Below are 27,371 nucleotides of genomic sequence, written 5' to 3' on the forward strand. Positions count from 1 at the left end.
TCGACGGGCGTTTTCAAGTTCTTTTCATAACACCCGTCGACTGCCGCTGAATCGCCAAGGTGAGTGTAGACCAAGCCAAAGAAAAGGAAAGGGGAGAGCCAGAGTGGGGCAGCAGCAGTTTAGCTGTCAGCATCGAAAGCCTTTGCTGCCAACATCCCATGAATGACAATGGGAAGTATTTCCAGTGCATGGTTCATTTTGGCAATTTTGATTTTGGCTGCATGGCGTTGTGCTTTATCACCATGTTTATGAACTGAATTGTTTGGCCTGTATGGAAACAAATACGTTTACTGATGACAGACACCTTTGGATCACTGTGAACTGCTGTCTTTGTGATAGCTGGCTTTGTTTCATATGCATGAACAGTCTGCTTTTGAACACTTGTATTGATACAGGGTTCATTAAAAATGCCTGCACCCTGTCTGCATACAGCAACCACCACTGATAATACTGACAGTAGAGCTTTGTCAATGGAGAAACGAGTATCAAATTGTGTCAGGATAGAAGCAGCCCTTAGTTAGGTACAAGGCAAAGTATAGAAGGATCAAGTAAGGTCCCAGTTTCATCATTTGATCTTTCTTTTAGTGAACAGAGCACTGGACTGGGACTCACACAGGAGACCTGGGTCTGCCACTGGCCTGCTGGATGACTTAGGGCAAATCACTTCCTTCCCTGTGCCTCAGTTTCCCCACCTGTAAAAAAAAAATGGGGATAATGATACTGATCTTCTTTGTAAAGCACTTTGAGCTATAAAGATGAAAAGCGCTGTATAAGAGCGAGGTGTTTTTCTATGAAACAGTGCTCTTCCCAGGCCTGGGGTCTTACCTAAAGCCCAATGAAATTAATTGGAATTCTCCCATTGACTTCACTGGGCTTTGGATCAGACCCCTTGTTCATGTATATTGAGCTGCATAACTGCACACCTTATATTTTCAAGGGAGAATTTATCGTGAACTGGGATAATTCTTTTCAGTTAAACCATCAACCCTTTTTATTTTAATAGAATTTTTTTTAAGTGTTTCCTTTGCAAGCTGAATGGTGAGTCAGTCTCCTTTTAAAATCTGAATCTGCATATATACAGATGGATCAGAGGAATTATGAGGATAAGAGATTTCTTCTCCCCTTGTGCCTTTTTTCTTTTGGTCCAGTTTACCTCATCTGGAGGCAGAAGCATTTTTCTTTGTTAACAGAACCAGGAAGGTTTACTGACAAAGATTCTTTATTGTAAAATGTGACTTTCCTTCATGTGTAGAACACTGGCATTTCCCTGCTGCAGTTTCTTGTGCAATTACTTCTCTCTTTCAGTGAGAACTTTAACACAAAACATTTTTTAAAAGCCATCAGGAAAAATTATCTCCATGTATCAAAAAGATGTGGGTCTGAGGTTTGTTTTATTTACTTTTTTTAATTGAATTGCTTAGAAATTTCTCACTTTTAAGTGAAGGAAGAGTTACTATCAGACAAAATGGCTGGAACTGTGAAAATATGAATCAGTGGAGGGAAACTGATTTTAGCTCCCTAGTGTAAAAACAACAACACAAAAAACATGGAATAGAAACCAGATGTAGGGAAGAAAACACATTCTGGCAAAAATCAAAGCAAGCAAAAGGTAAAAGATTATAATTCATCTTCGAATTGAACTGCATTTAAAAACACATAACTGTGTTTTCTAGTAACACCCCCAAACTCTGCAGCAGTGTATCAGAAGATGTTGGGTGTTGGATATCTACTACTAGAGAATATTTTAGTATTTTTATAGGGTCACAGGAGGCTTGTTTCTGCACTAATGAAGTCAACAGGAGCTATGCCATTGACTGCAGTGGGCTCTGGATCAGGCCCAGAATGACTACCCTGGAGGGAACCCTCTAATAAAGCTGAAGAGAGATTAATCTTTTCAATTAACCATTTCTCTTCCTGCCATCCCCCAAACAGGGTGCAGTGTGATAAGGAAAAGACAAGGGAGGCTGACCTAGAAGCAGGATCCTAGCATAAGCTTTCACAGGGGTAGTTACCCTTTTGGCTGCATATGTGTAAATTCCCCTCCTCTTTTCCTGGTTTCCCCTCCCCCACAGGCCAATCAGAGGGATTAACCAACAGGTTTGGAAAAAACACAGGCGCTTAGTCTAAAGGGTTGTTTTCCTTGTGTTTATATGCAGGAACTGGAGAGGTCACTTGCAGACTGGAATCAAAACGTGAAAGAGCTCAGTAATATGAAGGCAGATTTGGCTCATTATGTTCTTGCGGAAGATGTGATGGTGTTGAAGGAGCAAGTAGAGCATTTGCACAGACAATGGGAAGAACTCTGCTTTCGAGTAAGTCCTTCAGCTGTTGAGTATGCGGTTCATGTCCTTGGTTTTGTGTTGGTGGATTTAGGGTGAAATGTCTGGTCAGGCCTACGCAGAGTAGAAAGAAACATGCTTTAGTTAACATGCGAGGTAACTTTAGAGGTAGTCTCTCTTGAGGCATTCTCTGCAGATGCAGTTTGTTTTTAGCAGGGCTGAACAATAGTGGAGTAAAGTTAGTCTGGACTCTGCTCTCTTTGTTTCCATAACACAAAGTGCTCCAGTTCTGCAAACTCCTAGCAACTGTGTGTGTGAAGGAAATGCAGCTTTTGGGTGAAATGGATGGCTTTGTTCTAACTCACAAACTAGAGTGCTCATAACTAAAGTTAAACATAGGAATAGCTGAGGTGGAGGAGGGAAAAAGTGGGGGGGGGGGGGGAGTGTTTTGCTGTTCCTGCTATCTACTTTGTCTTTTGAATTCACAAGTGATGGCATGTTGCATAGGCTGATGTAAAATACAGTTCCAAGAAAGCTAATCAGTGAAATTGAGAGAGAAATTAGCTTGTACGTGTGTTTAGTAAAGAGAACCAAAACATACTAAGAATGGACTTGCCATTTCTTTAGTATAATGTATTTCCAAAACTTTGTACAATTTACTGTTCAACATTTTCTGTTTTCTGTGGCCTACTACTTTACATTTAGTTAGCACTGTGTTTAAATGTACTGGACCAAATTCATTCACTGAAGTCAATGAAGTTATAGCAGGGATGAATTTGGCTCACTGAATTTGTAGATTAGTATATATTGATGTGTATTTTATGTATGTGTGCCTTAATAGAGAAAGATAATGGTTAAAGAAACAAAATGCTAGATTTCAAGATTCTTGATTTAAGAAGATACCTTAGCAGATGGTTCTAAGCTAGCAATAAATTGAACCCTTTATTGTCATAAAATTACACCGCTCTTGTTTTGTAGATCACACCCCCAAAAAAATGTAGATGCAAATTTCTCTCGATATTTAGGGCCCAAACCTTATTCAGGCAAAGGGCACCTCAGTGGGATTTTTAGTGGAATAAGAATTGCGCAGTCAGGCCCTTTATATGAACTTTGATGTGGGGAAATAAAATGTTTTCTCTTTGCACAGAGACACAAGAAATAAAGTAAATATTTTGTATTACACCGAGTGGCTAATCCAATGAAAAATTATCATTATTTTCCTTACTGCTGCAGATTCTGAACACTGAGACTGTCTGACTTTAATACATGTAGGACCAGTATTTTCACAGTTGGATGTCTGAATTGGGCACCTTCTCTCTATTCAAATTTAAACACCTAAATAAGAGGCCCGATTTTGCAGTGATGCTGAGCACTCACAGCTCACATTGCGAGTGCCCAGTGACTCTGAAAATCAAACTCATGTGCCCAGCTACAGATTATCCAAACTGTAAACTTTTGGCCATAGTGATTCAAGTTCAAACATACTAATAGAACACTGCATTTTATATGCGTTTTGGGAGATGAGTTGAAGCAGGAGTTTGAAAGATACGTATTGTTTGAAAACAATTGATATTGAAATGGAGAGATCTGAAAGGCTTTAGAAGCCAGACCCTGCAGCTGTCATGAACATCACAGAGTGAGGCAGCCAGATGCTCATGCTGGAAAGGGTAGGGAAATAAATAAACAGTTAATGAGCAGATGCATTCAAGGGAATTAGTGTTTGTATAGCTGTCATTGCAAGGTATATGTAGGTCAAGGATTTAACAATTCATATCAGTAAGTGTCCTGGTCTGTTACAACACACACATGTATGGTATCTGCAGATATTTAAACCTACAGTGCATGTTCCATCTCACAGCAAAGGGCTGGGGAGGCAAACCCACAGAAAGGGGAAAAGACTGAAAGCACAGAAAGGAAAGGCAGCAAGTTCATAGCATCCCCCCTCCACTGCAAATCCCCAGGAGAGTTCTTGCATGAAATTCTAGTGCACAGAGCTCTGTGACAGACAGGGGCTGGAAGAGGGAACAGCCATTCTGTGCAAAATGTGTCCCTCTTAAACAGGCAGAATTGAAATCAGAAACACTTACAGGAGTTAATGCTGCTTGAGTTAGCATTGCCATCCCCTCCTTGCCCCCAGGGATGGAGTTAACTTACTTCATCAGAGGGGAAACAGTACAGATGGCAGAAGATAGCTGGAGTCACTATGTGATCCCCCATGCTGCTGGTGCTGGGGATGAAGGGTGAGCAGCCATATCATGGACCCAGAAGTGCTCTCAGATTGGGGTAGAAATCCTCAGGGTCTCTGGGTTCTCTGGTAGATTTCTTCTTAATGTGAGTTTTGGAGGTCATTCCCTTACACCCCTTCCATAGTGCTTCCAGCCCCACTTTTCTGTGTAGTCCATGTAGTGTGAATGAAGAGGCAATGCAGATTTAGGAATACATTTCCCTGCCTCATGTTGTTTGTTGTACATGAGGAACATATGGGATCAAAGTTCTAGGAATTGAAAAGGCAAAAGCGGAATAGTGTGAGGTTATCTAATGTATCATATATAAAATGAACCATCTTTTTATGTTTCTTTTCCCTCATTGCTACTCACAAATTTCAACCAGTGTATAAAATTGTATCAGATGTAGAATCCAGGCACTAGTAATAGGAGAGAGAAGTGGGAAGAATGCCGATGAGATGATCAAAGTTGCACAATAAATGTGGTCTGTAGTTGCATAGTTTATCATGTGTTTACAGAAATACGGGAACTTACTACAGGGATGTGTGTGTGTGTGTGTGTGTGTGTGTGTAAGATATAGCTATTTTATATATGTAGGTACTGTATATAGAAATATATATTTTGTATTCCTTGTTTGTTTGGCATGGTCAGATTTCCATTGTATGGAATATGGATTGTTACAAATGTCATCATTTATAAAGCCATCACCTAGTTTAGTTGCTTTTCTAATGGAGATATTAGTTGTTTGCTATACAATGTTTATTCCTAATATTTCAACCACATGTTATAACATTCTGGTTACCATCTTTAAAAGGAAAATTGGAGAACTTTAACAAATGCTCCTGTAAATTGGAACAACTAATTAATTTAGAATGATATCTTTATAATGAAGTCTGCTGCAATAATCTATAGTTTAAAAGAAACATGCATATATATCTTAGTTATGCATGCTTTTGATTATATTTGTAGTCTTTGGCTTCCTGCTGAGAGCGATGTTGACAGCTATCAAGTGTATTCTTACCCATAGGTGTCTCTGCGTAAGCAGGAGGTAGAGGACAGACTCAATGCATGGATTGTGTTCAATGAAAAGAATAAAGAGCTATGTGCGTGGCTGGTACAGATGGAAAGCAAAGTGTTACAGACTGCGGATGTTAATATTGAAGATATGATAGACAAATTACAAAAGGTAAACAGAAAAGGAGCTTTTCATGCATTCTAAGAATTTATTGTAGACATACTCACACGAAAATAGTAATGTCCAACAGCATTCACAATCCAAAGCCTAGAAGTTTAACATTTAGGCCCTAACCAACAAAGGCATTAGTGCCTAATTTCCATTGATACCAAGTCCTTTATGTTTATTCCTAATGCTGATCAATAACAGAGTCAAAAACGAAACAGAACCACCCCTCCGATTGCACTGCAACAGCATAATGCATTTGCACGTGGGACTCCTGCTTCTTACACTGGGTGAGGATGCAACGTAAGGGTCCTGTGCTTGGTATTTGTAGGTGTGAGGCTGGAAACTTCGCCTCTTGGAGCATCTTTTGTAGGTGATCCATTGAGCTCTGGTAGTGCTTCATTGCTCACCCCGTTCTCACCAGTGCCAGCTGTTCTGAAAGGAGCAGTTGGAAGGCAAAAATGGGGGACGATCCCTGAATATGGAGGTGCACAGTAATTTTGGTGCTAAGTACATAAAAGGTCACCACAACCAAAAAACCCTCAAAACCCACAGATGAAGCTGGGAAACACATCTGATTTCCTTCTGTGGCACTGAACTTGATTAAATAATAATATATAAAAAGCACTGTCATATAGAAACAGGACAGTAGTCAGCTGCCAGTTTTCTTTCCTAATGGCTTAAGGGGCTCAGTATCTAATCCCAGATCTCCTGTATAGGAATACCAGCAAAAGAAGAGCCTCTTGAACTTGAATTCAGGTTCTTCCAAGGTATCTCAGTTGAAAATTTAAGTGAAAATTAAAAAAAAAGAAAAAAGAAAAATTTAAATTGCTATTGTTATGGCTATGTACCCAAACACTTTCTGGTCTTTAATTTTTATAGCATTTTTATTATGGGAACTTTATTCCATTAAGAATAAGTTTTCAATTTAATGTTTTAATGTATTAAAATACCAGATCTAATGTGGTCTTATGTGGTTTGTTTTCCCCACCCTTCTTTTTCACTTATTTTCTGGTTCTGTGATAAAAGATAATAGGCTAGATCCTCAGCTAGTGTAAATGGATGTCGCTCCATTTTCCTCAGTGGAGCTCTGTCAGTTTACACCAGTTGAGGATCTACTCCCCTGTGTTTCTTTAGCAATCTTGGTCATCCCACCCGCACTGCACACAACAAAGAAACCCAGAAGCGTTGTTTCAACAAGAAATTGGTTTTCAGTATTTACAGTGAGTAATTTCTGGATGTGTTTTTTCAGGACTGTGTGGAAGAAATAAACATGTTTAGTGAAAATAAACTTCATTTGAAGCAAATGGGTGATCAGCTAATCAAGGCTAGCAACAAGAGCAGAGTCACAGAAATAAACGACAAACTCAATAAAATGAACGACCGGTGGCAGCATCTCTTTGATGTCATTGGAGGACGGTAAGAACTTAGATTTCAGTACTTGCATTTGAGGGAAAGTGATTGAAACGAGGAATTAGCCTTGAACTTTGAAATAAAATGCTTATTTCGACATCTTGTATAATGTCTACAGGGGGTTCCCAACTAAACTCAGAAACGTACTGACCTTATTTTAAACTGTATTAATTGGGATTTCAACGTTGTTTTAAAAATAAGATTCAATCCATATTTTCTAACTTAGACCAGAAAGCCCTAACAATCAAACTATTATGAAAACACACCACTTCATGTATTCAACACTAAGGAGGGAAAAAACTTTTTCTTCTTCGAGTGCTTGCTCATGTCGATTCCAAGTAAATGTGCCAGTGCCACATGCACAATTCACCAGAACGTTTTCCCTCAGAAGTACCCGCAGGGTCGGCTCTGGTGCCCCCTGGAGTCATGCTCTATATAGGGGCCTGCTGACCCTCCACCACCTCTGTTCCTTCTTACCGCTGGTGATGGTCGCTGGAACTTGGCTGCTCTTGCCTAGCAAGTGCTTCCCTCATGTCTGTTTTTCTTAAGTACCTGTTAGTAGTATGAATAGTTCATTTAGTTAGTTGCAGGTAATTAGTAGGTTAAGTACCCTGCTTATCAGGTCGTTACCACCCCTTCCCTCCGGGGACAGGGTATGCCTGGCTTTAAGCTCTGTGGGTCTTGCTTGAAGCCTATGCCAAGGGACGATCCGCATCGGCCTTTCTGAGGTGCCTCGGCACAGGAGCTTCGGCACTGGCAATCCCCGGCACGAGGGGCTCGGCACGGGCTGAAAAGCAGCACCGCTCCCATTCTCCAGAGTCGCAGAAGAGGAGCAGGGACAGAGGGTGCTCCCCGACGCCTAAGTCCAAGAACTCAGGACACACCAGAAGACAGCGTAGCATTCAGTTCCCCAGATCCATCCCTATTATTTTCACACCTTTAACCCATTTTCACAGTGCATGGTCCCAAATCACCTCGGATCAGTGGGTCCTTCGCACTGTGAAACTGGGATATTTTCTCCAGCTTTTCTCTCACCCGCCCTCCCACCCTCCCTTGCCTTCCCTGTCCCTCTTCAAGGACCCTTCTTATGAGCAACTCCTGCAAAAGCAGGTGCAGGCACTCCTGGAAATCGGAGCGGTGGAAGAGGTCCCTCGGGATCTCAGAGGGAAGGGTTCTACTCCTGATATTTCCTAATCCCGAAGGCCAAGGGAGGGCTCCGCCCTATCCTTGACCTTGGAAACCTCAACAGGTACATGAAGAAGTTGAGATTTTGAATGGTTACCCTGGCCTCAATTATCCCTTTTCTGGATCCGGGGGATTGGTACGCCACCCTTGACTTGAAGGATGTGTATTCCACATTGCCATCTTTCCGAGCCACAGGAAATTCCTTTGTTTTATTGTAGGTCAAGTGCATTACCAATTCATGGTCCTACCCTTCGGCCTCTCAGCAGCTCTCCACGTTTTCACCAAGTATATGGCAGTGGCAACGACATACTTGAGGAAGAGAGGAGTGCAGGTGTTTCCCTACCTCGACGACTAGTTAATCAATAGACAAACCAGGGATCAGGTAAAGGCAGACATAGGGTTCATCCAGGACCATGTTCAACAGATTGGGTGTTATTCTCAATGTCAAAAAGTTGACTTTGATTCCGACCAGGAGAACAGAGTTTATAGGAGCAGTGCGGGATGCAGGTCTCACCAGAGCCTCCCTATCACAATCTTGCTTTTATGTGCTGTGGGCCCTCATAGAAAACCTGAGACTGCACCCTCACACGATAGCCCGGAACAGTCCTAACACTGGTAGGAGACATGGCAGCATGTACATATGTGGTACGGCATGCAAGGGTGCACCTCAGGCTCCTGCAGAGCTGGTTAGCTACAGTGTATTGGCCAGCTTCTAGAAAATGTAATCCCTCCCTTCCCCCCCATCAGTGCTGGAATCCCTGACCTGGTGGTGTGATCCGAACAATGTATGCGCAGGAGTCCTCTTTTCAGCACCTCAACCATCAGTATGCCTTGTGACAGACGCCTCAGCAAGGGGCTGTGGAGCCCACGTGGGGCAGTTAAGAACGCAAGGTGTTTGGTCCCAGTCAGAGCTCCTACTTCATATCAACGTGAGAGAGCTGAGGGCAGTGTGTCTGGCCTATCAGGCTTTCCGAGATCATCTGGAAGGCAAGGCAGTATCGGTCCTTACAGACAACATGACAGCGATGTTTTATATAAACAGACAGGGTGGAGCTCTCTCCTCTCCCCTGTGTCAGGAATTTTGGGACTTCTGCATCACTTGATCCATATACCTGGAGGCCTCGTACCTGCCAGGAGCTCAGAACACGTTGGCAGACAACCTCAACAGGTCCTTTCTCACATACGAATGGTCCATCCGTCTGGATGTGTTGAACACCATCTTCCAGAGGTGGGGAGTTCCCCAGGTAGACTTGTTTGCCACAAGGTCCAACAAGAAGTGCCTCCAATTTTGCTCCTTTCAGATGCATAGCCCACGATCGATAGTGGATGCCTTTCTCATTCCGTGGACCAGTCAGCTGTTCTACGCCTTTCCACCACCACCGCTTATTCTGAGGGTCCTGCAAAAGATCAAGCAAGAGAGGGTATAAGTGATGATAGCCTGGCCTCGACAGCACTGGTACACCTTGTTGCTTCACCTTTCAGTAGATAATCCGGTCACCGTTCCACTGTTACTGGATCTCATAACACAGGATCATGGGTCACTTCTCTACCCCAAGCTCGGATTCCTGCACCTTACGGCCTGGAGGCTCCGTGGTTAAATCCCCTGGAACTCGCCTGTTCAGAGCCAGTAAGGGAGGTGTTCTTAGGCAGTAGGAAGCCCTCCACAAGGGCTACATATCTGGCTAAGTGGAAAAGGTTCTTGACATGGGCCACCCAAAGGGGCATCCAAGCTCAATCGGCCCCAATCCCCGCGATCCTGGATTACTTGTTGCGCCTAAAACAACTGGGCCTAGGTCAGTCATCAATTAAGGTGCACTTGGCGGCGATCTCAGCCTTTCATCCGGGGTGGCAGGACGTTTGGTTTTTGGTTTTTGCTAACGCAATGGTATCGCAGTTCCTGAAAGGCCTAGACAGACTGCATCCTCCTACTCACCAGCCAGTCCCTCCATGGGATCTCAATCTTGTTCTTTCACGATTGACAGGACCCCCATTCGAGCCTCTTGCATCATGCTCCCTGCTATATATATCCTGGAAAACGGCATTTTTAGTAGCCATCACTTTGGACATAAGGGCATCCGAGCTTAGGGCACTCATGTCGGAGCCACCGTACAGCATGTTTTTTAAGGATAAAGCTCAACTCCATCCCCACCCAGCGTTTCTACCGAAGGTGGTGTCCCAGCTTCGCGTAAACCAGGATATCTTTCTCCCAGTCTTCTACCTGAAGCCACATGCTACAGTCAGGAACGTAGACTGCATTCCCTAGACAACAGGAGGGTATTGGCTTTCTATATAGAAAGAACCAAACCGTTCAGAAAGTCCACACAGCTCTTCGTGGTGCTGGCAGAAAGGATGAAAGGTCTTCCTATCTCTTCCCAGAGAATTTCTTCATGGATCACCTCGTGCATCAGGGCCTGCTATGACTTGGCGAAGGTACTGGCTCCTAGGCTTACAGCCCATTTGACGAGAGCCTAAGCCTCGTCGGCAGCCTGTCTGTCCCAAGTCCTGATTCAGGACATTTGCAGAGCAGCCACATAGTCTACCATCCACACTTTCGCTGCTCATTATGCAATCACTCAACAAGCCAGAGACAACGCAGCATTCGGCAGAGCAGTGCTCCAGTCTGTAGTTCTCTGAGTTCCGACCCCCCCTCCTTGGTCTGGCTGGGGAATCACCTACTTGGAATTGACATGAGCAAGTACTCGAAGAAGAAAAGACGGTTACTTACCTGTAACCGGTGTTCTTTGAGATGTGTTCCTCATGTCCATTCCAAGACCCTCCCGCCTACTCCTCTGTCGGAGCCGACCGGGAGGAAGGAACTGAGGAGGTGGAGGGTTGGCAGGCCCCTATATAGAGCACCATAGCGTCACAACTCCAGAGCATCAGAGCCGAGGGGCACCAGAGCCAACTCTATGGGTACTTCTGACGGAAAACATTCCGATAACTGTGCATGCGGCTCTTGTGCACCTACTTGGAATCGACATGAGCAACACATCTCGAAGAACACCAGTTACAGGTAGGTAACCGTGTTTTCTTTTTAAATCTGAGGGTTGTATTTAAGGTGGAATCAAAGTGATTTTACTTTGCTATCATTGTACTGAGCTTTATTTTTTTTTAAATACCGTATTGGCTGTGAAGCAATGTGAAAGACTGGATGACTTTCTAAAAATATGCTGTAGTCCATGGGCAAATTATTGAAATATGTAGGCCTGTGGGTGGAATCCCATGGCCTGTGTTATGCAGAGATCAGACTAGATACTGAAAATGGTCCCTTCTGCTCTCAAAATTTTTGGAACATCTAACAAATAGGAATGGAATCCCAGTATTGTAGGCTCCTCTTGCCTCGTCACATCTGTAAGGCTTGCCCATTATTTTTAAAATGCAGCATCCACCTGTGATATTCCCCTAGTGCAGTCTGTACTGGTGAATCATTGTGTCACTCCTGGAAGCCCATCTTACTCTGCTTGGCTGTGAGAACTCCCACTCCTGGGCAGTTCACACACAGCCTCCAGCAAGCAAGTTGACCCCAACTCAGTGCGTGAGTGCTTCTAGCCAGTTATGCATCCCTAGGAACTTCCATCTCACAGTGTTCAGTGCTGCCCACTGAAACAGCAAGCTCATATGTTTGTTAATTTAACGAAGAAATTGATATGCACCAGCCTTGTTACTTCAAATGGCATCTTCAACACACTTCAAACCAAATGCACTGCTTTAGGTAAAATAAACAAACAAATTTATTAGCTACAGAAGGATTTCAAGGGATTATAAATCAGAGGAAAGTAAGTCAGATTTAGTCAAGATAAACAAAAGCAAAATGCATTCTAAACTAAGCTTAACACTTTCTGCAACCTTACAACTCCGGTGTCTCTCACCACAGGCTGGCAGGTTTCCCTTCAGCCAGGCTTTCCCTTTGGGTCAGCACTTCAGTTGCTTGGTGGTGTTTGTAGATGGAAGTGGGAGAGAGAGAGAGCATGGCAAAATGTCCCCCTTTTAAAATGTTCCTTCTCCCCTCTGAGGCTTCGCCTCCCCCTTTCAGTGTCAGGTGACAAACTTTGGTCGTGTATGGCTCCATCCATGCTCTGAGTCAGTGAGCATCACTTTATCCTAATTCCAAACTGGCCAAGGGAAGGGAAGGTAATTCACCGGAGAGTCTCTTTGATGCCTTGTTGATACCTGGGCCAGTCCTTTGTTCCTGGAATGCTGAGTTGGGTTTGTTTTTTGCATGCCTTAATGAGGTGTGAATTGCCCCTCTGCTCTGCAGAGTTTTCCCCGGATGTTTCAGGCCATGAGGACACATCTTTGGGAATATTACATAGTGGGGCCTCAGAATCATATACATATGACATTGAAACAAACATATTCCTATAACAATAATGCTCAGTGTGTCATGAGCATTTCAAAAACATCTTAGATGACATACTTTGCATTAAACAATACACAATTACACTATTAGGGTGATCCTGGGGTGTGCAGGGTGTCACCACCACCACAGACCAATACATTGGGAAAAGCTTTGCCATGGCAAATCAACAAAATCTGGGTAGCCCCATCTATGACCTCTTCTGATTGGATTAAATGTTTTATTTTACTGAAAGAGCTAAGAAAATTGGGACTCCCCTCCCCCGCCCACGGATTGAGATAATCCAATTTCATTATAATCTGTGAACAGGTTGAATCTTTATCCCCTTCCAGCACAGTACACAGACCCTGAGGTAGAGTCCAGACACACCCCCTTCCTGCAATTTGAGTTTATTGGTAACTCAGAAACAATAAAATGAACACAACATTGACATCAGCCTAAGCTTTCTGCCCATGCTAAACTCTTTCTAGAGATTCTCCCTGCCCTTGTCTTCTGTGGGCCTTAAGGAATACTCCCACTCCCTTCATATTCTGGTTGGAGCTAAGTGGGCCCAACCGTCACCATGACTCTGCTATAATTATCCTGAATCTTAATGAAGGATTTTAGCACTTTAGCCTAAGGTGACTCAACAGAAGAGCCCTTCTTTAGAGTCGGCCACTCAGTTCTGTTCTTAATGGAGAGAGCACTGGATTGGGACTCAGGAGACAAGGGTTCTCTTCCTGGTTCTGCCACTGGCCTTCAGGGCAACTTTGGCCAAGTCTGTGCCTCAGTTTCCCCATCTCTGAAATGGAGATAAAGATACTGACCTCTTTTGTAAAGTGCTTTGAGATCTACTGATAAAAAGTGCTTTATAAGACTAAGGCATTACAGTTCTTCATGAAAGAGGTTTCCAACTTGCTATTCACTTCTGCTGATGGATCTGTATTGTATTTATAGCACTGCACTGTTATAACTGAACTTTTTTTGTGCCTGTTATAGGTTCGCCGAAAGGTTTTTAACTTCTGAGAACACTTAGTGTTATTGTATGCTGCACACTTGGTTTCAGTTTTGAATGTTAACTGTTGTGAAATAATGTTTTAAAAGACAAGCTACCATATTTTTAAAAAAATAGTCTTTGGTCTTTGTCAGTAGCTTGGTGTCACTTTAAATTGTTTTTAGTTTAAAAACTGAATGAAACATGGTATGTTTTGCTGATAATATTTGAGAAAGTACTGTAAATTAAAAGCAAAAAAGGGTTATTTTCTTGACAATATGTGTACCCCACAAAGTATTCAAGTAATCGTTGCCATACATCAACCGCTTAACTGGCTGTGGCTAGAAATAACTTCCCCTTTGGATGTGTTACTGATAACTGTCCATTGTGGCAGGGTTTTTTTCACCTACCTCTAAAGCTCCATAAGAATGGCCACTGTGTTGGGGAATAGATACTGGTTTGACCCTGTATGATAATTACTGTGTTTCCATCGTAAGTGTGCCTTGGCCAATCATTAATTTAGTATCCTCAATTGTGTGTTCCTCCACCCTTACACTGAGTGCAGGAACGTAGCAGAAGAGTCCCCAAAAATGGCTTGAGCTCCCTATATCCTGGGGTTGTTTGGGAGCCTGTCTGGGTTCTGATGTAAGTGGAGGAGCCTAAAGAGTATGCAGTCCTGTGTGACTTTATGCTAGTGCAGGATTGGCATTATTGGAACAGAGCCCTGCATACCCCTCCTTCACCTAATACAGCCCTGTACACAGGGATGAGAGGAATGGCTGATGCAAGGGCCAGCTTTATGCCTGTGGAGAGTAGTCCTACCCCAGGGGAATTCTCTGCAGGCCACTTCTAGCCAGAATCCAGTGCTGCATAGACGCTGGAGTGGAAACAAGTTATAGGATTAGGGGATTATTGTGTGTTTTTTCTGAAATTTAGCATTTCTTTTGTCAAATTAGAACCCATTTTCAAGCTGTATTTTTCTATTTTGATTAGATAAAACATAGCTTTAAAATTTATTCCCAAAGCATGCTTTGACACTGTAGTCCAAATTTTTCCTCCCAGCCATAATTTTCGATTGAAGGAGATTGGATCTCTCTCTAAAAGATCTGTTCCAGCTCAGCCAGACTTTGAGCTTGATGGGTTTCACCAATGGGTGAAATTCTGTGGCCTGTGTCACACAGGAAGTCAGACTGGATAATCACAATGGACCCTTCCAGCCTTAAAATCTATGAAATAACATAGGAAAAATTATACACTGACAAACTCTGGTAAGCAGCTGCTGCCACCCAGATGTATTAACTTCTCAGCAACAAATTCAGGGGCAGAATCCAATAAAAGAGAAGAAAAACAAAAATTTAAATTGAGTGATTACTAAATAAAACCCTGAGAAATGTCGTAAGGGTTTGTGTAGTAGTTTTAGAAGTTAAAAATGAAAATTATAAACCACATATGTATCTTATAATAATCATACATAGCAGCTCTGTGGAGCTAGCTCTTTTGCTGGTGCCAATTGGCATAAGTCCCTTAATTTCAGTGGAACCCCCTGATTTACACAGCAGAGGTTCTGGGCTATGTACTGTAATGTCTGTATGGAAATATATGTGTGTGATTGCATGTGTTTATTATAGGTGGGGCTTAGTAGCACCGCATATTATTAAGGTTGCCTGATATTTCCCATTATAAAACTTTATAGTTGCTTATAACTGCCAAACTTTAAACATTTGGGCTGAAATTTTCCAGGTCAGGTGTCTTCCTTGGGTTGATTTTTTTGGAGAAGTTTCCGAAGGTGGTTTTTGGTTGTTTCTGAGACCGAGGCTAGGGAAAAATACTTTGTTTTACCCCTATTAAAAAGGTCTAGCAACCTTTTTTTGAAAATCTGTAGTGCCCCCATGCTTTGGAGCAAAGATTTGAAATTTGGCCAGGGGGTGGCCTTTGTATCAGGGAAGTGCCTTTTACAATCCCAGTGAAAATCTACCTTCATTTGGTCAAGTTACACACCTTGCACAGGCCCAGTAGAGACCTTAGATTTTAGCAACTAAATTCTTCAAAAATTTCCGTACACTGGGCATGCTTCAGTGTGGTCTTAACCCAGGACTCTGCCTGCAACTGCAGCTCTGGGCTTGGGCAGGGCCATGCACATGAACTGAGAACAGGGAAACTGTCTCTCCTGTTCTCTTACAGACCCCACTTCCAGGGCCAGCCCGTGCGGAGAAGGAAACTACCTGATTCAAATACAGTGGGGACAAGAGCAGACCTGCAGAGGGCGTAGATTGGAAATAGAAGCCTGGATGCAGGAGACTGGGACTGAAGGCTGTGTGTGGGGGGGGGGGGGAGGAGGGCAGGGAAACTGGGAATTGGGGCAGGAGGGGAGACTGGGAGCTGGGGAGGGAAAGGGTGGGAAGAGTGAGACTGGATGAGGAGCTGGGACATGGGGAGACTGAGAATGGCTGTGGAAGGAGGTGAAGAGGTAGGAAAGATACATCTGACAAGCAGCTGGGGTTCTTGGGGAGAAGTGGGACTGAGTGGGCAGGAGCCAGGAGGGTGGAAGTGAAGTTGGGTGAGGTGCTTAGGGAGGTAGATTGGGACTAGGAGCTAGAGGAAATGGGGAACATGTGTGAGGGGCAACTGGAGTTTACGGAGGGGGAGGGAGAGAGACAGATCAAATATGGAGTTTGGAGTGAGACTAAGTAGAAGGACCTGGGGGAGGAATGGGAGTGGGGGGAGTCCAGAGCAGTGAGACTAGGATTTGCTGTTCAAAGGGACTGGGACTGGGATGAGACGATTGAGTACCAGGACTAGCTAGGTGAGGAGAATAGACTGGGATGAAGACCTGGGTGGGGATGAGACAGGACAGGGACAGGTTGGAGAGGACAGAATGGGTCAATGCCCACTAGAGCACGCTCCTCTCCGGAGCCTGGGAGTCTCATCATTCCTCTGCTGTCAGCAAATATCTGTGAAACTCAGTAGTAAAACATGTCTCATCCCCCACTAGTGATGATCCACATAATAGATGACAACCTACTACTGCTATCAGTTACTCAGTTATCTCAAGTGGCAGAGGTCTGTGCAGTGATCTAAAGGTTCCAATCCTGCTGATGTCCAAGGTGGATGTCAATATGGTGTCACAGGATGGAATTTCTGTGGGGGAGTTCAATTTGTTTTTAAAAAATTTAGGAAATGAGCCACACAAAACTTTGGGATTTGCCACCATCAGATTGATTTATCCAGATTGATTGAGCGGAATTATGATTTAATAAAACCACCTCCCCAAAAAGCATAGCGCTGTGTCGACGGGTACACATTTCCCGACACTCGACAGTGAAGACAGCACACTAAACGGAAGTTACGAAGTTGACGAGAGTTAACACAAGCTACACTGTGTAGCTTGAGTAACTCCCATTGACTGCTGCTGAATTTCACTGGCAGTGTAGACCAGGCCTTTGTTAAAAGGTCCATTCTGTGCATTGAATGAGGCACGGGTCCTGTGGAAAAAATAGTATGTGATCATGTAATTAAAGACTGTATCATAAAGTATATGCACAAAGGTGTCACATTAAGGTTGCACAGGGGATCTTAATTCTGGCATTTCCTAACTTTTGAGTGCTTGACTTTGCAACCTTAATGTTTTTAACAGTTTTTTTTCATGTAACAAAATATATATGTATGGGTCTATATAATATTGAAATGACAGCAAAACACAATCAAAAGCCAATCTAATCAATACAGAGCATTTCCAATAAACAACTTACTTCACCTTAAACCAATAAATAACCTGAGGCAGATGGGCAAATTAAGTGAGTTCTCAGTTTAGATCTTGGAGTGATTCTCTTAGATCATGGTGACAAGCTCAGATTTGCCATATGGCAGCAGCTACAGAGAACAGACTTAGCACTTTTATTGTATGTATATACTTGGCTTGTACAGTTCACAAAGGCATTGTCATGTGTGTCACAGCTGAAGCATGATTTGATGCAAACTGGGAAGGGTCTGAGAACATAATTCCCATGGAAAAAATAACATTCGGACATCTGTTCTTTTTTTAGGTTATGCAAATGAATTTCTATACAGCTTTGGAGAGACTGTTAGCAAGCCCTGTTCTTCTGTGCTTTTCTTTGTTGGCTGTCAGGAAAGCAAGTAAACAAACAAAAATTTAAAGTCTGATTTGAGATTTGGCCACTTTCTGAGTGGTCTAAAAATCCACTAATTGTGGAAACACGCACCTTAGATTCCATCCAGAACATCAGCTGTAATAACCCTTTCTTATTCCCACTTATCAGTTAACAGCTGTACCCTTAAAATGAAATGAAACACTTGTGTGTACACACACACACACACACACACACACAAGTGTAGTAAGGCCCAAATTGTAGGGGAAATAGTGTATAGGCTGCAGGGAGGCAGGTTGCCAAGAACACATACACTAAGAATTCACACCCTGTGTGGATGCGAATTGCTTGCATGGATTGAGAAAGGTGTCAGGGGCAGTGTTGTGCGTCATAGAGGCAGTTCAGTCCCATGGCCTCTCTCCATGGTCTGCTTACCACCAAGGTTCTACTGCTTGTAATGCTTTGTGTGCTAGCACAATGAGGAAGGATTTGCTTTTGAAGCTATTGTTTCATTATGCCTGTCTGCAGACTCAGGAAGCCACCACAGAGATGGTTCCTGTTCAGAGGATATCTGCACAATCCCAGGATTTAACAATGTACCTATTTATAGATGGACATTTAAACTGTGCAAAAAACATTTGAACCTGCATTAAAGCATGGCATTTCAGTGGTGGGTACCTCCAGTGGCCATAACCATACAGATTAGTCTACAGTAATGTTCTTTCAGCATGTTTTTTGTACCCCATAAACATATTGTATGTTACAAGCAGCTTTTCAATCGAATTTCTTTCAGACTTCAGAGAATAAGCGCCATTTCTACACAACTCAGTCTGTAGTGGCTTAGCAGTAATGCCTTGTGGTCCTAAGTTAGTTGCATAGGTTCACTTTCTCTGCCTCACTGAGAACAGCATGAATTGTGTGCATGCTCTGATGAGAGGATTTGTGTCACTCTTTGTCTGCAGCTCACAATAAATTATAGTAGGGATTGGTTTAAATAAATACAGAACTACAACCCCTAATACAAGCACTGAAATATGGGGACATTGCCAAGGCAAGTTAAGGTTAAGGCTCCTAACGTGGTGGTGTCATTCACCTTACACCCTTTAAAGATGGCTGTCATCCATGGTCATTCGGCATTTTATGTGTATCTAGAGGTTCACAGCACTGATCACAGCAAATCTCCTTTTGAGGGAGAATTCTAAATATGGTAGGCTTTAGAGACCCTTCCTTTTTCACCACTTCTTAGAGATTAAAGATTTTTCCCCTCTCCTATACAGTCTGCGTGAAATTGTCAAACAACAATCTGAAACTACCAGGGTTGTAGTAAAACAGGATTTCATAAAACTATTGAGGACATCAGATTAAAGCAAAGTAAATGGTCTGCGTAACACAGGTAGCCTTGCAGCTGCAACAGCTAGTCTACATGCAATTGGTCCAATCTGTGTCATTACAGGGAATGCTCAGGGCTTGTCTATATGGCAAACTGGTGCACAGAAAGCCATTGTGCGACTCTGTAGTGCAGTAAAAGTCCCGGAGTGCATGGTAGCAATGTTCACATGGCGAGTTATCTTGCAGCAAGCTGGTATGCTGTAGATTCACACCCTCGCTTACGGCACAGCTAACTCACCATGCAAACAAGCCCTCAGGCTCTGGCCATGTCCACACTGCCAACTTTGGTCGATGCAATTTATATCGTCACTAAGCTGCCGCAATTACTATATTGCAGATGCATACTTGTCTCCTTGCGTCAGTATGGCACATACTCACCAGGAGTGCTTGTATTGATGCACAGTCCAGTGCACTGGGGTAGATATTCTAGTATCCCCCATCTTTTGGGGAAGTTTTGGCAATGCATGGTGATGAGTTGCACAGGGATGAGAGCAAGGTGTCAACTTCCCAACATGCAACTGTCTCTATCCCATAATTTTTGCACCTTTTTTCAAAATCTCATGAACCTGAGCAGCCCTCCTTGCTATCCACCATCTCTGACAGAAGCATGGAGCGTGCACAGCTCTGCACTACTATCAGAAGTGTTACAAGCACAGGATGCATGATGCTCCAGTATTCGCAGAGTCGTAACTGAATCAGCAGGGACATGACTATTTCTTGGTAGACAAATTGCTGTGGGACATAGCGAGAATCAATTCAAGGGTACTTTTGGCATCCACGGAGCAGCTGCAGATGGTGGAGCACCACTTCTGGGCCCAAGAAATGAGCACTGACTGGTGGGATCGCATTGTATTGCAGGCTTGGGATGACCAGCAGTGGCTGCAGAACTTTTGGATGTGCAAGGCCACATTCTTGGATCTTTGTGCCGAGTTAACCCCAGACCTCAGGCTCTGGGACACCAAAATGAGAGCTACGCTGACAGTGGAGGAGAGAATGGTGATCACGCTGTGAAAACCTGTAAAGTCAGATTGCTACCGGTCAGTGGAAAATAAGTTTGGAGTTGGAAAATCCACTGAGGGAGCCATTGTCATGCCAGTGTGCAGGGCCATTTATTGCCTTCTGCTACACAGAACTGTGACAAAGTGGGTGGATTTGCAGCATTCAGGTTCCCGAACTGCAATGGAGCAATAGATGGAATGCATATCCCTATTTTGGCACCAGACCACTTTGCCACAGAGTACATCAACAGAAAGAGCTACTTTTCTATGATTATGAAAGCATTGGTGTCTCACCAGGGATACTTGTCCAACACCAATGTGGGCTGGTCAGGGAAGGTGCATGATGCTTGCATCTTTAATAACACAGGATTTTTCAGAAAGCCACAAGCAGGAACCTTTTTCCCTTGACAGGTGGGTTACCATTGGCAGTGTTGAAATGCCAACAATGATCCTGGGGAACCCAGTTTACTGCTTGCTCCCCTGGCTCATGAAGCTGTACACTGGCCACCTCGACACCAGCAGGGAAAGATTCAGCTGCCTCGTCAGCAGGTGCAGAATGAGAGTTGAATGTGCTTGTGGGAGATTGAAGGGATGCTGGCGTTGTTTACTCAGAAGATTGGACTTCAGTGAGAAAAATATCCCAATGCCTCCAGCTGTCTGATGTGCCGTACACAGAGGCGACACGTAACTGTTGATAGTGGGGAGGGGTACAATTTAAAGGTTCAACTGCCCCCAAACAGCTTGAGTCACGCCCTGTCCCCTTACCCTCAGTCTCCCGTCCCAGAAAGCAGTGGGCCCTCCCTGCAGCATCCAGCTTTTACTCCTGCCTCTCCTTGTGGGGCGCAGCTCAGAGCACACCCGGCCTCCAAAGTCACTTGACTGGCTTGGCTCCGCCAGTTGCCACACAGGAAGGGAACCCATCAGCACTATGTGACTGAGCAGGGTGAGCTCTGTGTTAACAGGAAACCCACATGTGGGAGTGGAGCAGCCCTGGCTTCCCTTAAGCCCCTGGAGGCTGGGTAGTTTCCAGCCCAAGGCCCCCCTGGCTGGGGACTTCTGTGCATTAGCCACCCCATGGCCCTGGTTAAATCCCCACAGGTCCCTGTGCAAGACTCAAACATTGGGGCAGGCACCTGATCCCATGGGTCAGCGGTGACCCCATGGCAGGCCAGCCCTGCCAGTCTTAAAATCATAGAAGATTAGAGTTGGAAGGGACCTCAGGAGATCATCTAGTCCAACCCCCTACTCAAAGCAGGACCAACCCCAACTAAATCAACCCAGCCAGGGTTTTGACAAACTGGGCCTTAAAAACCTCTTAGAATGGAGATTCCACCACCTCCCTAGGTAACCCATTCCAGAGTTTCACCACCCTCCTAGTGAAAAAGTTTTTCCTAATACCCAACCTAGACCTCCACCAACTTGAGACCATTGCTCCTTGTTCTGTCTTCTGCCACCACTGAGAACAGCCTAGCTCCATCCTCTTTGGAGCCCCTTTCAGATAGTTGAAGGCTGCTCTCAAATCACCCCTCACTCTTCTCTTCTGCAGACTAAATAAGCCCAGTTGCTTCAGCCTCTCCCCATAAGTCATGTGCTCCAGCCCCCTCATTATTTTTGTTGCCCTCCATTGGACTCCTCCTAATTTGTCCACATCCTTTCTGTATTGGGGGGCCCAAAAGTGGACACACTACTCCAGATGAGGCCTCACCAGTGCCAAATAGAAGGGGAATAATCACTCCTTCAGTCTGCTGGCAATGCTCCTACTAATGCAGCCCAATATGCCATTAGCCTTCTTTGCAACAAGGGCGCACTGTTGACTCATATCCAGCTTCTTGTCCACTGTAACCCTCAGCTCCTTTTCTGCAGAACTGCTGCCTAGCCTCCTTGTCCCCAGTCTGTAGCAGTGCATGGGATTCTTCTGTCCTAAGTGCAGGACTCTGCACTTCTCCTTGTTGAACCTCAACAGATTTCCTTTGGCCTAATCCTCCAATTTGTCTAGGTCACTCTTTATCCGATCCCTATCCTCCATCATATCTACCAATCTCCCCAGTTTAGTGTCATTCGCAAACTTGCTGAGGGTGCAATCCACCCCATCATCCAGACCATTAATGAAGATGTTGAACAAAACCAGCCCCAGGACCAACCCCTTGGGCACTCCGCTTGATACCAGCTGCCAAATACACATTGAGCCGTTGATCACTATCCGTTGAGCCCGACGGTCCAGCCAGCTTTCTATCCACCTAGAATAATCCATTCATCCAACCCTTCCTTCTTTAACTTGCCCATACTCAGGGAGACCATAACAAAATCTTTGCTAAAGTCAAGGTATGTCATGTCCACCGCTTTCCCCACATCCATAGAGCCAGTCATCTCATCATAGAAGGCAATCAGGTTGGTCAGGCATGACTTTCCCTTGGTGAATCCATGCTGACTGTCCCTGATCATCTTCCTCTCATCCAAGTGCTTCAAAATAGATTCCCTGAGGATCTGCTCCATGATTTTTCAAGGGACTGAGGTGAGGCTAACTGGTCTGTAGTTCCCCGCATCCTCCTCTTTTCCTTTTTAAAAGATGAGCACTGTATTTGCCTTTTCCCAGTTGTCCAGGACCTCCCCCAATCACCGTGAGTTTTCAAAGATAATGGTCACTAGCTCTGCAGTCACATCAGCCAACTCCCTCAGCACTCTCGGATGCATTGCATCTGGCCCCATGAACGTGTGCATGTCCAGCTTTTCTAAATAGTCCTGAACCTGTTCTTTCAGCACTGAGGGCTGCTCACCTTCTCCCCATACTGTGCAGTCTGGGAGCTGATCTTGTCTGTGAAGACAGAGGCAAAAGAAGCATTGAGTATTTTAGCTTTTTCCACACCATTTGTCACTAGGTTGCCTCCCCCATTCAGTAAGGGACCACGCTTTCCCTGACCTTCTTGTTGCTAATATACCTGTAGAAATCCTTCTTGTTGCCCGTCATGTCCCTTGCTAGCTGCAACTCCAATTGTGCTTTGGCCTTCCTGATTTCATCTCTGTATGCTCAAGCAGTATTTTTATACTTCTCCCTAGTCATCTGTCCAAGCTTCCACTTCTTGTAAACTTCCTTTTTGTGTTTAAGCTTACCCAAGATTTCTCTGTTAAGCCAAGCTGATCACCTGACATATTTGCTATTCTTTCTGCGCATTGGGATTGTTTGTTCTTGCACCCTTAATAAGGTTTCTTTAAAATACAGCCAGCCATCCTGGACTCTGCTTTTCTGAAGTCCCGGGTCCGTATTCTGCGGCTCTCCTTTCTTCCTTTTGTCAGGATTCTGAACTCGACCATCTCATGGTCTCTGCTGCCCAAGTTGCCATCTTGGGCAGCGGTGGAATTTGACCCTGCACGTGGCCCCGTTGGCCTGACTGTAGGGTCGCTGTGGGTCAGCGCCAGTGTGAGCCAGACCTGCAAAGGGGGAAGCGAAAGGGAGGCAGTTTGCTATTGCTGGTGTCTCTGTTTTGAACAAACTACTGTGCGCTCATATATTTTGAACAGACGCCCCACAAAAAAAGGAAGTAAAAATATAAACCGTAGTAGAAACGGGGGGACGGACAAAACAGATTCCCTCATGCCAGAGAAAATGGTCAAACGCATTAGACTGAGAAATAATTCCTTGGATTTTTGGAGTGATTTTTCAAAGTTTTAGTGCCATGTTTGCTGATTTTGAAATGTATATGTATTTAAATCAAGGTTCTCTCCCTCCCAGACCTTCTTGCCCTTCTGCAGTGATGTCAGAACAAGGAATTTTATGATGACAGATTTTTTTTTTTGTCAAATTAATGATGTCATAAGCAAAAATTAGGGGCTAGTTTGATTGCCAGTGTAACTCCTTGCACTTCACTGGCCCTGCTTCTTTGCTGGAGGGTTGAGCACAGGACAGGGTAGATTGTGTGGGAGAACGCTTTAATGTATACATAAAAAGCTGTGATGTGATAGCAAAGGCAACACAGAAGAGCGTAATCCAAGTAAGTATTTTGTGTGTGTGTGTGTGTGTGTGTTTGTGTGTGTGTGTGTGTAAGTTTGGGGATTGCTTTAATAGGAAAGTCCCTCTGTAAATTGTCAGAGTTGGAGGTTGAAGGTATCTCTGATTGTACTAAGCAGACAGCCAAACTGATGCTGAATTTACCTTTTCGTTTTGAAGCCTCTGGAGCATAACCTTTTCATTACTACCCTCAGGCAGTCACGAAGGGTATTTTTCTTTATGAGCTAATTCTGTTGTGTCAAAATAAAGCTACTTTAGTTTTGTGATTCGGTTCTGAGAATGAGGCGGCAATTTGCCAGGTAAAAATGCAGGTTGACAGAAGGAAACCAGTGTGTTTTAGTGTGGGGGTGTGTGTGTGTGGGGGGGGGGGGGGGTGTGCACGCCCTCTGACTCCCAGCTAGGGGCTTTGCAGAGGAGGAGGAGGAGGATGAAAAAGGCTTTTTCCCCCCCCCCCCCATGGGAGATGCTAAAGCAATGAATAAATAGGGCATCCATGGAGGAGGGGTTTCCTCTTCCACGAGTGCTGTGGTTGCTCAGGCAGAATCCTTGTAGCTTGGGATTTACAAGCTAAGGAATGGTTTTTCCCTATAAACGGTAAGTGTCGTTTCAATAATCAGCTCTGCATTTGGTTATAGTGCGTGTCTGAATAGAAATCACTAATTCAGTAGTATCTGGGTGTTCAGCAGCCTGGGGGGATGGGCACTGCTATGTCAGCATGTGCGTGTGTGTGTCTGTGCAATTTGCCTTTGACAAGTGGATGAGAAAATGGATTATGCTGTGTGAGAGATGCAGTTCATTAGACTGGATAAATAGCATTCAGGGGCCTTCTAAGTTAAAATTTGTACCAATCTCTTTGGTATCAATTTGTACCAATGTCAGTGGAGATTTGGGACCACAATATTACGGATAAATGGAAGGTTGAATCTGAAATATAGCTTGCCCCTTCTTGTTCAGTGATTATGTGATATTAATTCAAATCATAGAATCAACCACTGTAAAGGTTTCTGTGTTATTTTCAAGATCCAGAAACTGCAAAGAAAAATGAACTTGCGCATTATTTAAAGGTTGGGCCCAAATTAAGTCGTCATTTCTTAAAAGCTTGTGTCCTTGATACAGTGAGTTTGCACTAAAATCTACTGAACAAAGATTTCCTATTATCAGACAGTAATGTCAACTGACAGTGCAATATAATTTCACTGTAATTTTTTTAACAAATATAAATAGTATCTCTGCTGCCTGACCAGAATCATATGTGCACCAATGAACAAGATTTTAAAATATACATCTGAATCTCTTCATCCCATTAAACAAAGAAATGTGAGTTTTATTTATAGTTTGTTCTTTCTGGTAAATTTTCTGAAATCACTGATGGTAAACCAGCACAGTGCAGGCAGGTAGGCACTGTACAATCCTTTATCGTCAAATGTTCCTGCCAACACACTTTAGTCCTGACCTGCAACAAAAGAACCCTTCTACCTGGACACCTACTGAGCAAGGACTGCCAAACATGCCATTTTTTCATGTGGGTTTCTGACACTAGCATCTAGAAGGGATTTGTTTCAGGCCAGTTGATGCATGTCACTTGTGGCCATCTGATGCATTTCAATTCAGGCTCCAGTGGTGGAATGTTAGGACCTGATCCAAAACCCATTCAGATCAGTGGGAGTCCTTCAATTCACTTACGTGTGCTCTGGATCAGGTCCTTAATTATAACCCACTCACACTATACAGTCTTTTGCCTTTAGTTGAATTTAGGCTTAAAGATGAAAAAATATAGTAATTGACTTTAAAGCATGTATTTAAGTGCCCTATTGAATCAGGGCCGTATTTTAAGTCATGTTCATTGCAAAGTACATGAAACTTTTCAGCCTTTTGCTTTTCATAACCCCAGAGAAGCAAGTTGCAACTAGGGAATGTTAGGCTGCTAGGAACCAATAGCATCTTGAGTGGATCTCAGCAAAGTCCATTACCTGATAAATTAGTGAGTTCTGTCTGTTTGTGAGCTACCCACACAGAGATTTTGATTGTTATAAATGTGTTCATTATTCAAAGTTATTTGACCAATGGTTTATGTGACCCTATTTCAACCCATGGGTGATCATGAATTGTTCACCACATCTGTTACTTTGATCATTTGCTAGTCTTAACTCACTATTCATGCTATGTGATTGGTCACCTAGCTCACATGGTACAGCTTTGCTCCCTGATTGAATGGCTCTCATACCCATAAAGAGCTTTCAAGACACTCTCAGCACAAATACTCATATGGTTCACAGCTGAGGATCATTCATGACATTTTCTGCAAACAAGTTAATTCACACAAACACTTGCAGAAAGCAAATATGAGGCTATGATAGCAGTGACACAAATGTGTAGCTTTTATGTAGTTAAAGGCTCATGGATTCTTTGTTCCAGTATTCCTCCAGGTCCATTCCTGAAGGAATGCTCCTAATTCTCTTTGACTTCAGTGGGAGTTGAGGGCACCCAGCATTTCTCAGGAGGTTTTCAGCACCTTTCAGGATTCCTTTATGGCTACCTGGCAACTTCATTTCTCTGTCACAATGGAACTCTACAACCATGTTAAAGCTTGTCTGAGCAGGAGACAGAACTTTTTCAGGAGTTAGTCTGAGACTGTGGAATGAACTCCCCCAGGAACAAAGGACCATCACAAATCTCACCACCAGCTCCTCCAAGTACAAGGCCTGTTTCTTTGACCTGCCTTCTCTAAAAAATACATAGCAACATTTATATTAACTTCCCCCCTCTTGCTCTCCCAAAAAATTCCCATCCTACCAAAACAAGAGTCTTCACTGTGCACGCTTCTTCCTCTAGAGAGAACAAACAACATGACAGGTGTAAGTCATCTACTGCAGTACTGGAAGGCACTCAGATGCTACAGTGTCGAGCATGTAATACAAATCCATATAGAACAGAATGAGAATATACCACCCTTGAACCACATGCACGATGTCTGTTGACTTGAGTTGGAATTCACCCATCTGCATGCTCATCCAAGGCAGTAGTCTGTTCACATATTGTGATATTGTGCCAGCACTGATTTCTGAAGGACGTTCATTATCACCTGTCAGTTTACCTTAGGTTTTAATTCTCAAATCGAGGTTAATGACTCAGAGCATTAAGGCTGGGATGAAAGACATATTCTATCTGGCATATATAACAAATTAGTTAATTAGATTGGCATGTCTGTGACGATAATTGTGTTACAAAGTAAAAACAAGCTAATAGCATCACAATGGTTGTTC

The 27,371-nt window shown here is 43.7% G+C and overlaps 1 protein-coding gene across 2 annotated transcripts in view; it reads left to right on the forward strand.

Moving 5' to 3' along the window:
• Positions 1-27,371, forward strand: part of SYNE2 (spectrin repeat containing nuclear envelope protein 2) — a 275,575-nt gene that overhangs the window by 215,073 nt on the left and 33,131 nt on the right. For both annotated transcript variants that reach the window (XM_067554922.1, XM_067554923.1), the window contains 3 exons: positions 2,157-2,312; positions 5,532-5,690; positions 6,937-7,103. In XM_067554922.1, coding sequence (XP_067411023.1) covers positions 2,157-2,312; positions 5,532-5,690; positions 6,937-7,103 — 482 coding nt within the window. The remainder of the gene's footprint in view (positions 1-2,156; positions 2,313-5,531; positions 5,691-6,936; positions 7,104-27,371) is intronic.

The sequence above is a fragment of the Emydura macquarii genome, unplaced genomic scaffold, assembly GCF_026122565.2.
Source record: "Emydura macquarii macquarii isolate MOO-44397 ecotype Brisbane River unplaced genomic scaffold, CSIRO-AGI_Emac_v2 contig_1551, whole genome shotgun sequence".
Lineage (NCBI taxonomy): Eukaryota > Metazoa > Chordata > Testudines > Chelidae > Emydura > Emydura macquarii.